This window comes from Solenopsis invicta, chromosome 13, assembly GCF_016802725.1.
Source record: "Solenopsis invicta isolate M01_SB chromosome 13, UNIL_Sinv_3.0, whole genome shotgun sequence".
Lineage (NCBI taxonomy): Eukaryota > Metazoa > Arthropoda > Insecta > Hymenoptera > Formicidae > Solenopsis > Solenopsis invicta.
In genome coordinates, this window is record NC_052676.1 from 14650575 (window position 1) to 14663046 (window position 12472).

Consider the following 12472-nt stretch of genomic DNA (forward strand, 5'->3'; position numbering starts at 1 on the left):
TGCAGATGTAAAAAGTGTCCAATTAGATTGATAGGCCTGTTATACAATAATCCTTTAGCTGTGAACCAGCATGTAACAAATTTGTAAAAACATCAAAACAAAGCAACAATTAAATTTGCTCATCTAGAAATCGTCAACTTCTCCAAATTTTATAACAGACATTAAAATAATCATGGAAAGTTAACGTGTGTTCAAGAGGAAAATCAAAATAAGTTAAGCGATATAATAATTAAAACCAAAATACGATAAAATCTATTATTTAGTAATGGGAAAGGTAGTATCTATTATTTAGTAATGGGAAAACTAACTAATTTTCATTATCCAATAGTAAGACTGGGGGATGCTATCCTACACAAAAGTTATAGTACACTGTAACTTTTAAACATCAGAACTCGAAGAGTACTTAAGAAACTTTCTTGTAAGGTTTTGGAAAGGTCTTGACACCAGCTATTAGATTTTGGAATCAAAAATAGGATGTTCCATTTAAAAATATCGACTTGATCTTGACCTGACCTTGGCAATGGCACTCAAAGTTAAATTGATAACATCAGTAAATCTTTTTGAGCCATACAACTTTTGTCTGAAACACTTTTCTGTAAAACTTATATTTTCTGAGTTATTTACGTGTATCCAGACTTTCGTCTCACCCTGTATATTATATTTAATATATACATTCCTGCACCGTCACACGCTTATAAAAATTTCTCTCGAAATTTTTATTTTTTATTTATTTTTAAAGTTTAATCCATTGTATCATATTTGTTACCATGGCGACAATCACATAGAACATTCTCAGTCTACCGTTAGACAGTGAACATTAATTTTCTTGTACCTTAACAGTTTTTATCGCATTTTGGTTTGAATTATTATACCACTTTTGATTTTAATTTTTTGACTTATACATTGTTAACTTTCCACAATTAGTTTAATGTGTGTTGCATAATTTGCAGAAGTTGACGGTTTCTGGATAAGTAGCCAATTTGGTCGAGTATTTTTTCGTTTGGCTCTGTTTATACAAATTTGTCACATGCTAGTTTGTAGTTAAAATTTATCTACGGGCCTAAACCAATTGGACAACTTTTACACCTGCAGCATTATTCGTAACTGCTGACTTTGATCAATATTATCTCGCTGACTATAGAATTATAACAAATTTATTACCATTGAAGATGACTCGAAAATAAGTTGAAATGTATCCGATGCAATTATCATCATATTTAAGCAGTGCAATCTAATTGTAAATTTGTTTCTACAAAGAAAGCACGTTTTTTGCGACATGCTGGGACAGTTGGTAACATGGCCGTAAATGGGCAATCTTTGGGGTGGGGGATATTGCCGTCCGTGGACGGCAAAATCAATATTCCCGTACGGTTCGCATGCGCACTTTTGTCAAGAAACTGTGAACGTTTTGTGGTGCATGCGCTGAGCGCAGGGTCGAATGCATAACCGAAGGTAGTATACTGATCTCTTATAGTATACTGATCTCTCAACCTATAACCAAGACAAGCAGTGACAGAAAAACGCCACACGCTTGTTTTTCTTCGAATGCCGCAAAAAACGTACTTCCTTTGCATAAAATACCGTATGCAACAGGGGGCTGAACGCGTTCTCGACTTCGGACGCTGTTTTTAGCACTCGGCTGCACTACGCACGTTCTCCGAAACATCGTCCTCAGTTGAGAATGGCAAAGCTCGGCCCCATGTTGCATAATGTACTATTTTTTGCGAATCTAAATGACATTACAGTTTGTTTATTGATTATGTTTACGTAATCATTTCCGCACCTTCACATTTCCTGTTTTTGTTATTTGTTACTAAAAATTTAATGGTAAAAATGATATATATTTTATTATTGATTTTTTTTCATAAACGCAGCAATGCATCAAAAAACAGGGGGGGGGGGCACTTTCCACACACCAAAAATTAGGCCAATTTTAAATGGCTGTAATTCGGCGAAAAATCATCGTAGATAAAAAATAAAAAGCATTTTGAAGCTTGAAGTTTCAACTTTAACGCTGTATCAACAGATTTTCAAAGTTCTTTTAACTTCCTTGTATTATGCACTAAAGAAGCACACCTTGTTTTGTTTCTTAAAATTTCGTATCTTTGACATTTTGCAGCTTGAGAAACGAATTTTTTTTGAACAATTCAAGAAAAACTTCATAAACTACAATATTTTGCTTACAAAATGCTTTTTTTTTAAATTTCTTTAACAAGTAAACTAATGGAAGTGTCCGCCTCAGATTAAAACGAGCTTTTAATATGTTTTAATACAGATAAAAATAAGGGACACGTATTTTTTTATATGTGCCCGTTGGCACTTTTAGGAGGTGAAACACCTCTTTGAAGAAAATCGATTTTTTTCCGAAACGTATATTGTCGAAACTATAAAATATAGAAAAATGTTTTAAATAAAAGTTGAATGGCTCGAAGAATACTTTATAACAACGAAAAAAAAATTTTTTAATTTTTTTTCATATTTTTCCCCATAACTTAACTATTTTTTTCAAAATTTTTATTTTTTTTATAAGCAAAATAAAGCTTATTTTATTACAAATTCAACGGTATATGATAAAGTTACGATGCGACATTCCCATTTTCCAAAAATAATTTAAAATCTTTATACGCATGGTACGCGCACCCGTCCGCGCGTTTGTGCGTTACGAAAGTGACGCCCTCCGATTTTGATGTGCCTTTAATATGCTGTACAGATAAAAATAAGGAACACGTCTTTTTTTATACGTATTTTTTTATGCCTCAATGCTCTTTTAAGGGTGAAACATTTCTTTGAATAAAATCAGTTTTTTTCTTTCGAAGCGTCGTATATCGTCGAAACTATAAGAAATAGAGAAGAATGTTTTAATTGCAAGTTAAATGGCTTAAAGAGTACTTTATAATAATGATAAAAATTTTTTTTATATTTTTTTACAGTTTCTTCCACCATTTACCTATTTTTTCAAAATTTTTATTTTTTTTATAAGCAAAATAGAGCTTATTTTATTATGAATTCAATGGTATATGACAAAGTTATGATCCGACCTTTCCATTTTCCAAAAATAATTAAAAACCACTCTATAACGCATGGTACAGTGCGTTGCATTGATGCTTGGGGACGATTTTAGGGACCACGTTTCTTTTTTTGTTATTTTTACATTTATGACCGAATGCTGTGTCAACGATTATAAGAGAATATGTCACTTTACGGTACTTGCATTGCATTTGTCGAGAAAAAATTTTTTTATTGAACAGGCTGTCAAAAATACGTAATTTTAAGGAAAAAACAGTGTATTTTTTTAGGACATCGCTCTGAGAAATTAAGAAAATTTTTGAAAACTATTAATAGCATATTAAAACTGAAACTTCGAGCTTTAAAATGCTTTTTTCATGTTTTTGTCTACGATGATTTTTCACGGAGTACAGACATCATTTGTAAAAAATGCAGGTTTAGCTTCAAAGTTGTGTAACTCGCTCAAAAAAAATCGTAGAGAAATTAAAAAAAAAAGCATTTTGTAGGCAAAATGTTGTAGTTTATGAAGTTTTACTTGAATTGTTTGAAAAAAATTCATTTGTTGAGCTGCAAAGTGTCAAAGATACGAAATTTTAAGAGACAAAACAAGGTGTGCTTCTTTAGTGCATAAGACAAGGAAGTTAAAAGAACTTTGAAAATCTATTGATACAGCATTAAAGTTGAAATTTCAAGCTTCAAAGTGCTTTTTTCATATTTTTATCTACGATGATTTTTCGTCGAGTTACAGCCATTTGAAAATAGTTTAATTTTTGTTGTCTGGGTAGTGTCTCCCTTTCCCTTTTTTTAGTAGTGCATATCTTGATCTCGACAAAGAATAAATTGCAAACAATTAAGTATAAATAAATCATTTCATACACATCTTATAAAAGTTTTGTTTTGTATTTTCCAATCTTTTAATCATTAAGTTGTCATATTTCAATGCATTTTATATACTAAGGAAAGATCAACAATTGAATATCATTTATTATAGATTCAAGATCATGTAAAAATAGTTTCAAGGTATTTAATTTCAATCAAATTGAAATAGTTTTCTAGCGAGACGTTGTCACCTTGTCTCTCAGTCTTGGACAATCGGCACACATCGGCTGACTGAAAAAAGTTTAGAACTCGGCGGCGCCACATCAGCCAAAAAATAATGTAAAAGATACAGAGATTTTCGAAAATTTGCTCTTTCGATATTTGTTTTTTTTTTTTTCAGGTGTAAAAATGTTTTTCAGGTATAAAAATCTACCTGTAGGTAGGTTACGAGTTAATGTAAGTATTTCCATATAAATTTTTTTAGAAGTAATGTATAAAATTTAATTCTATAGACAACGTTTACAACGGTGGATTGCGGAGATGTGCAAATATGTGTGTAAGGTATTTAATAAAATTTTGTTTATCAAATAAAGAAATGGACTTTTTATTGCTCTTCTCGGTAATTTACAGACATTGCTGATTTTTTACATTCTAATATATATGTGACGCTTTCCTTTATCCACAAGAAAATCCTACGATAAATCCTGGAGTGTGTAACATCAATTAACAAGTGGCACTTGGATTTGTACTTGCGATATTTTTCCAGATAGCAACGTGTTTATATCGTTGCTGACATGTTGCAATCATGTATTGCTACCAGAATTGGTACACTTGAATCCGTTTATTGACAAATTGATGTCTTCGTAATATGATAATTTTGGATGGCAACTTGCCAGCAACTTGCTGACCACTTATGTTATGCTCTGAAATCGTTTGATTCAAAATTCATGTTTTTATCATATTATTACAATATGTAACCTGTTCAAAAAGTAACGAAATTTTTTAAATAGCGTGCCAACATGATTTATATGTATTACTTCACTAATGACTGCTTTAACCCTTTGCGTCACTTTTTTCTAGTGAATATAATTTTATGAAATTTAATATCCGGGGGTTTTTGGGGTCACTGATTACGAATCTGATGTTAAAAATTAAAATTTAAAAGGGCGGATCCAATATGGCGGACAAAATTTTTTAAATCGGCCAAATTCGCTTGAAACTTTAAACATTACGCTTATCATAGTGGTCTGTAATTACATCTGGCGTTTCAAATTTTGTATTTTAAACATTGAATTTTTAATCAAAGACTTCAAAAACATTTGAATAACAAGTTCATGCAAATTCGATCGCTTTTGATAATTTTGTCAGTCATATTGCATCAGCCATTTTGAAATATAAATTTTTAACATCAGATTCGTAATCAGCGACCTCGAAAACCTGTAAATAATAAATTTTAATCGAATCCAGTTAATTTTGATAATTTTGTTCGCTATGTCAATTCGCCATTTTGAATTTGAATTTTGAATTTGAATTTCTGTCATCGGATTCGTAATCAGCGACCTCGAAAACCCCTAAATAGCAAATTTCAAACAAATTTAGTTGATTTTGATAATTTTGTCCGCCATATTGGATCCGCCATTTTGAATTTTAATTTTTTGACATCGGATTCATAATCAGCGACGTGAAACCCCCCCCCCCCCAATAAAGATTTTGAGGTATAGATTATAGGGCAATATTTTATACAAATTTAATCTGCAAAAACGGCAATTTTTCGATATATATTCATTAACAACAAATTATTTATTTAAAATATTCTAAAACTTATTTTATTACTTAGAGAAAACCTTTAGCAATCCAGCAATACTAAATATGCTAAAGGAATACGTGAAACAATTGATTTATTGATAAAATAGCCTTGAACAGTAGGTGTAGCTCCCAGGGCACACCGTGACGCAAAGGGTTAATGGGAACTCTAATATTAATATGCCATTTAGAACATCACTCTGTTGCTTAGTTGAGAATCTACAGCGATTTAAGTGAAATTGTGGTCAGTGCTCATTGCAGTTTTTTTTAGATTTTTTTTTCTTTTTTCTTTTTATGTGCTAAAATAATCAATACTCTAACAATGATGCATCGTTTAACGGAGACAGAGAGAAAGAAGAGGTCTAAAGTATATGTAAATAAGTTATTTGTCATTTTTTTATTTTAACATTTTGAAGCAATCATTATTCCTCAGGTCTTTTTTTATACGATATAAATTTCTTTTTATTTCTGAGGATGAAATCTATTCACAAAGTTCTTTTCGATTGATAGAAGAGAGTCAACAAAATCCCCGTGCGTACTGATTACAACTTAAATAGCTGTAGTCTGTAAACTAAATGTAACAAAATAATGCTCTAAATAGCATGTTAATCATAAAGAGTTCCCATTAAGCAGGTTCATTAGTGAATTAACTCAATTAACACGTAGGTAACATTGGCACATTTTGTAAGTTCCGTTATTTTTTTTAATAGATCGTATTTTATAAAATTTTACAATGTCATGTTGCCAATGCGAGGTAACTTTGATGTTGTTACCTTCTCGTTAAACTACTGGTAATATATTAACGCGCGCGCGCGCGCGCGTGCGTGTGTGCGTGTGTGTGTGTGTACATACATTGTTATCTGCGTGTTGCTTCAATGTTGATATATTTAAAATAATTGAACATAAAAATATGTTGTATAGTATGGTAAGTTGTTAGTATCATAACCAATCATAGATTTTGTTTAAATACACTTTGTTATCTGGATTTTAACATCAAATATCAGTTAAGTAAAAAAAATATTAACACTGATCGTTATTTTTTTTATTTCGCTTCATAAAAATTATACGAAGAATAATAAATTGTTTAGACTTTTGAAAACAAATCTTTCGAAACTCTAAAGCAGAGGTTCTTGTTTTATGTTTAAAAATTGATGTTCTCTCATACTATTTTAATATAGTCATCTTCACTTAATATTTTTATAAAACAGAATTATTTTTATTTTAAACTTTATATTTTAAATATTTGAAAATATTAGAGGAAAGATTGCGTATAATATCTCGTACACTGAACTCTATACATACTAGAAAGATCTGTCCTATAGAAATCGTGTATAAAAGGCCGGTCAAAGAGAGAGGTTACCATTATGTTGGCTGTCTCTTTTCTTTTTAAGCTCTTGAAACCCGTCATTTTTCATGGTACAATCATATCTAAAAGTTAGTCAAACCTCCTAAAGTGCCTCTGAATCGTTCTTTGAACTCATCATTCAGCATACTTTTGACGATGCTTATATCGCTATAAAAAGAGGCCTACGACAGAAAGAGACAACCAACATAACGTAACCTCTCTTTCTGACCGCCTTTTTCCAGCCACGACTCTTTTCAGTACGTACGTAGAGTTCAGTGATCTCGTATAATTCGCGTCGAATTTTAAAAGCAACCGTCAAAATTACTTCGTTACAATCTATTTAGACATTGTAAAATTGTTACTGGCAAGTAGTGTTCGCTGTGTTTTTATAAAAGTTGAATTTTAGTTTTGCAAGTAGCAGAAAGTTTTACAAGTGTGCCTCTACATAAATATGAGAAGTATGTTACATATTAATTTTTTAACTTTTAGTCTAACTTGAAGGCTTTGAATGTAAAATTCAAATATTATTGAATTTAATGTATGTCGTAATGTGTGTATGAAATCGGAAAATAAAATCATGTTATATGCAAGCTGTGGTTGTGAACCATGGTCATCCGCCATGTGCATCTCTTTTCTAAGATGTACGTTACGATCTTATTGCAGGCATATAATTATTAGAAGCAAAAAATTTATTTTAAAAAGTTTTAAGCCAAAAAAATTATTTAAGAAAAAATTTTTTAAGTATGTTTCATGAATATAATGATTTGTATTCCACAATCCCTCTGCTATTCCAAATGCAGAGGCTTTTTTCTCAATAAATTGTAAATTATGTTCGTGATGAATTTCTACCTATAGGGTAATTGGTAGAATTCTATGACTAATAAGCTAACATTAGAATTATTTCGCGTTAATATTTATTGAGTTGTTGCCAAAAAACAAAATGATATTTCACAATCTCTTCCTTTTCTCTCTCTCTCTCTCTCTCTCTCTCTCTCTCTCTCTCTCTATATATATATATATATATATATATATATATATATATATATATTATAAGTAATATTCTATATATTATAAGTAATAGACTCTAATAATATAGTTGTTTGATATTCAAAATATCTGTAAAAAATAGTGACATAGATTAGGGGATACCGAGTTTTTGCGAGGGAAAAGTGATAATCGATGTAAAAGCACAGTCTAACTATACGTGACTTCGTTGGAACACTTTTTGGATATATTCGATAATATTCGATTCACATCTGCCGCAGTATATTTAAACTGCACTATCAAGAAGTAGGGGTTAAAGTTCAGATATAAAAGGACACATTCTGTTTCGTGTAAAGCTCTATATTATAAGATCTCTATATTAAACTTTTACACAAAACTGTCCTTTTTTTATCTGAACTTTAATTAATTTCGCACACTCTAAGTATCCTATGTCGATGGTTATACGACGCTGCTAGCCACAGCCGAATATTATCGAATATTTCCAAAAAGTAATGGAGTGCTCTAACGTGGTCATGTGACAAGTCACGTGACACTCATGACTCCCTTATGTCGATTACCACTACTCCCGATTTCCTTGTAGGTACCAAATACTCGGTCTCCCTTAATCTATGAATTGTGTAATGGAATATAAAAAAACAATATAATCGACATGTTGTGATCAGAAAGTCAACAAATTTAAATAAAAAAAATGGCCCTTAGTGCTCAATAATAATTTCCTAGATGAAGATGTGTGTGCGTGTGTGTGTGTGTGTGCATGGTGTAAGGAGTCGCGAGTTTGCTCTCCGTACCAAAAATCCGGGTTCAAATCCATCCAAAACGATATAACTCTAAATCAGTTTTTAATTAATTTAGAAGCGATCGCCACAGCTCAGAAGGTAAAGGTAAACCATTGAGAGTAACTCTGCCCAGGTAAGTCTCTTCTAATAGACCGTTCGGAACCGGCGTTAAAACTAGGTCCCATATATCTACCAATATATGCAGAAGAGGTCATCTATGTGTTGACAATCGTATTGCACGCAAAGAAGAAAATGAATTTATATTCATTTTGAAATTTCCCTAAACTGTGCGTTGTGTGTCCGGACTTTAAAGTATCTGTACTTTAATATATTTGTTAAGTAGAACCAGAAATGTAATATTACGAAATTAAATTGCTAATTAATTTAATAATTTTTGATGCAAACAAGCATCTCTAAAATTCCCTCCTTCCCCATATTATGATCGAGAAGTGTATCAACAAATTAAAATTAAGAAAATGATCATACTGGTTATAAAAAAGTAAAATAAGTCGTTAAACATCGGCAGAGATGGGAAGACTTATCATCTTTTGTATTAAAGTTTTACATTTGATGAAGATTATCATCAAATTATTGTTTGCTGCATCTGTAAACACAATATAGGACCAGTCTATAATTTAATCGATTACTTAAATACTGAATTTCAATTAAAATATGATCACTGTTATATACATCGCACTTCCGCAAGAAAAATGACACAAATCATACTCGCACAGCACATCACAAAATCGAGATATTAAACGTTTTCAAAATGATTTTGAGATATCTTCAAATAATGTCACGCTGAAAAACATTTAAAGCGTCTTCTCGATTTTACATATGTATGATCTCTGAGTATATTATTGTTCAAAAGTTTTAGCACGCTTTTAAGCATTTCGTACTTCATGAAAAGATAAATATGAAAAGTTTTTAAAAATTTTTTTTAAATTTAGGTGAAACAAGTTTTAAGATTGACAAAATTATTGTAAATGTTTTTTTCTATTATTTTTTCTTTTTTTGTGAATGTTTTAATTTCAAAATTTAAAAAATATTTTTTACAATAAATGAGTTTACATAAGAAGTTCGATATCGTTGCGAAAAATTATTGCATTGATTTAAAAAAAAAGTATTTTAAAGTTTAGAAAGTCTAAATTTAATTTTTGTAAAAGAGAGATATTTTATCAAGTTGCAATGCTTCAAACATTTTTTTTCTTAAATTTATTTTATGTAATTTAAGAACAGCAAAATATAATAGAGACAAAACTAAAAGATGAATTGAAAATTCTTTTCTTATTGAGATGTATTTTTAAAAACTACAGTTTTTTTAATCAATCGAGATACTTTTCACGAGATAAAAGAAAATTTTGAACTTGTTAAAGCTTTTGAATGTATGTATATGTATATAACAATATACAGGATGTCCGGAAAATCGCTACGAATATTTCGGGAGATTTGGGACCCCAAAAGAAGGAAAAAAAGCTATATAAACATAGGTCTGGAAATAAGTCGTTTCCGAGTTATAGCCACTTTTATGTTAAAAAAAATCGTATTTTATAATCCGCGTGGCATCCCTTCTTAAATTTTTTTGTTAAATTTCTAATTTTTTTCATTTTCATTTCTTTATTGTTTTAATTTTCGAATTTTATTTTTTTCTTATTTAATTAAATAAAATATTTAAAAAATAATGTAATTACAAATATCGAAAAATTAAAAAAAAATTAAAATTATTAAATAAAAAATAAAATTCGAAAACTGAAAAAATTAGAAATAAAAATAAAAAAATTAGGAATTTAATAAAAAAAATTAAGAAGGGATGCCACGCGAACTATTATAAAATACGATTTTTTTAAACATAAAAGTGGCTATAACTCGGAAACGACTTATTTCCGGACTTATGTTTATATAGCTTTTTTTTCCTTCTTTTGGGATCCCAAATCACGTTCCGAAATATTCGTAGCGATTTTCCGGACACCCTGTATAAACACATTTAAAATCTTAGACTTTAATAATTAATAATTAAAAAAAATTATCAGTGATGCGATATTAACAATAAAACAAAAAATTATAAAATTGATAAATCTCTCTAAGCTCTTAATTTATGGACCAGAAGATATAGATTTCTGTTAATTAACAGTTTAAAAAATGGTTAAATCGAGACATATTTTTTTGTTCTCGCAATACAGGAACCTCTACTTTAAAACTGACGCATTCGTGAGGAAATTATTTCTTCTTGTGTTCCTCTGTTGGGTGTCGTTTAAGAAAGTGAGTTTTTAGAACTCGTACGATCAAATAGGCCACAAGTCCTAAGATATGTCCGGAGAAGTATAGACTCTTGTAAAAGTGTATTATCTCTTGGAAGCGCAGCAATTGAAAGGGCACACCGAGGTACGCCATGCATGTGAGTTTTGCCCACCAGAGCAAGAGTCCCCAGGCCTTCCTACCCTGTATTTCATTATAAAAATATATAAATAAATAACGTAAATCAATATTTGCAATAATATACGAGAACATTGCTCTAAAAAGTTCGTTTTACTTAGAGATATATATATTTTTGGACATATTTATAGATTCAGTCTAAATTGATAAAAACGTTATACGTATATAAATCGGATTTATATATTGAATTCTTTCCACAATGTAGAAGATTCAAAGTTTAAGATTGACAAAATTTTCTGAATAATCGATCAATAATGTGATTAATTAATCAATTGTTTCAAAAAAGTATATCTTTAAGTGAAGTTCTCTGACATATAAACGTTATTCCCTTGAAGGAATGTTAAAGGGTCGTGTTCCGAAATTTACTGCTACTACTGAAAAATACTATAGTATACGTAACGAGAACTACAGTTTTTTAGTACTGGTGTATATCAGAACCAAAGTAGTCATTTACAATATATGCGTACAGTGATGGAATAGTTGCGACAATTTTTCTATGAATTTTAAAAACAGCCTTGTTCATCGAGCGGCGAACTGCTTGGATCCACAAGTAAGAATCAATTATGTTTAATCATTCGATGAGCAGGCTACATTCTGAAAACCAACGAAAAAAGTGTCGCAATTATTCTGTCCACCACTCATACATACAAGTTGTGGACACTGAGGTTGCAACATTTTTTTAAATAAATTTGGGAATGCGAATCACTGTCTTTGCTCATGCGTAATAAATAATTGCGAAACTGTCAAACTCGCGTACACCTAGCAAAATTGATTCTGTCAATCGGAAAATTTTACAAACTAAGAATCTATCTTTCTACATACTTATAGTTCATGATTAACGTAACGACTAATAAGCTCTAGTCGTTACATTAATCATGAACTGCGAGTATGTAGAAAGATGATGACTTCTCAGTTTGGAAAATTTTCCGAGGGACAGAATCAATTTTGCTGGGTGTACATAACGTGTAACATAAATTTAAATAACTGTTATGTGGCACGCAAAATTTATGATGAAATATTAAATTTCTTAAATATAATATCAGTAGAGCACATTACAAGGAGTACTGAATTTCTTACACTGTCTTTGACTGAGCACTATATGATTTAGCCCAAACAGTACACAATTACTCATGAAATATTTAAAAAGTATGTATAATAATTATTCGAATATCTTATAAATATTTACCAAGATATTTTATAAATATTTTTATAATATTAGATTGAACAAATCATATTTATTACAAATATTATAAAAATCACACAAGCAATACAAGCACGAAGACCT

At 30.3% G+C, this 12472-nt stretch overlaps 1 protein-coding gene across 1 annotated transcript in view; it reads right to left on the minus strand.

Moving 5' to 3' along the window:
- Positions 1-10600: 10600 nt before the first annotated feature.
- LOC105199501 (lysophospholipid acyltransferase 7) overlaps positions 10601-12472 on the minus strand; it is a 38725-nt gene continuing 36853 nt past the window's right edge. The window contains exon 6 of the mRNA XM_011166639.3: positions 10601-11193. Within this exon, the coding sequence (XP_011164941.2) occupies positions 10972-11193 (222 nt within the window). The 3' untranslated portion in view covers positions 10601-10971. The remainder of the gene's footprint in view (positions 11194-12472) is intronic.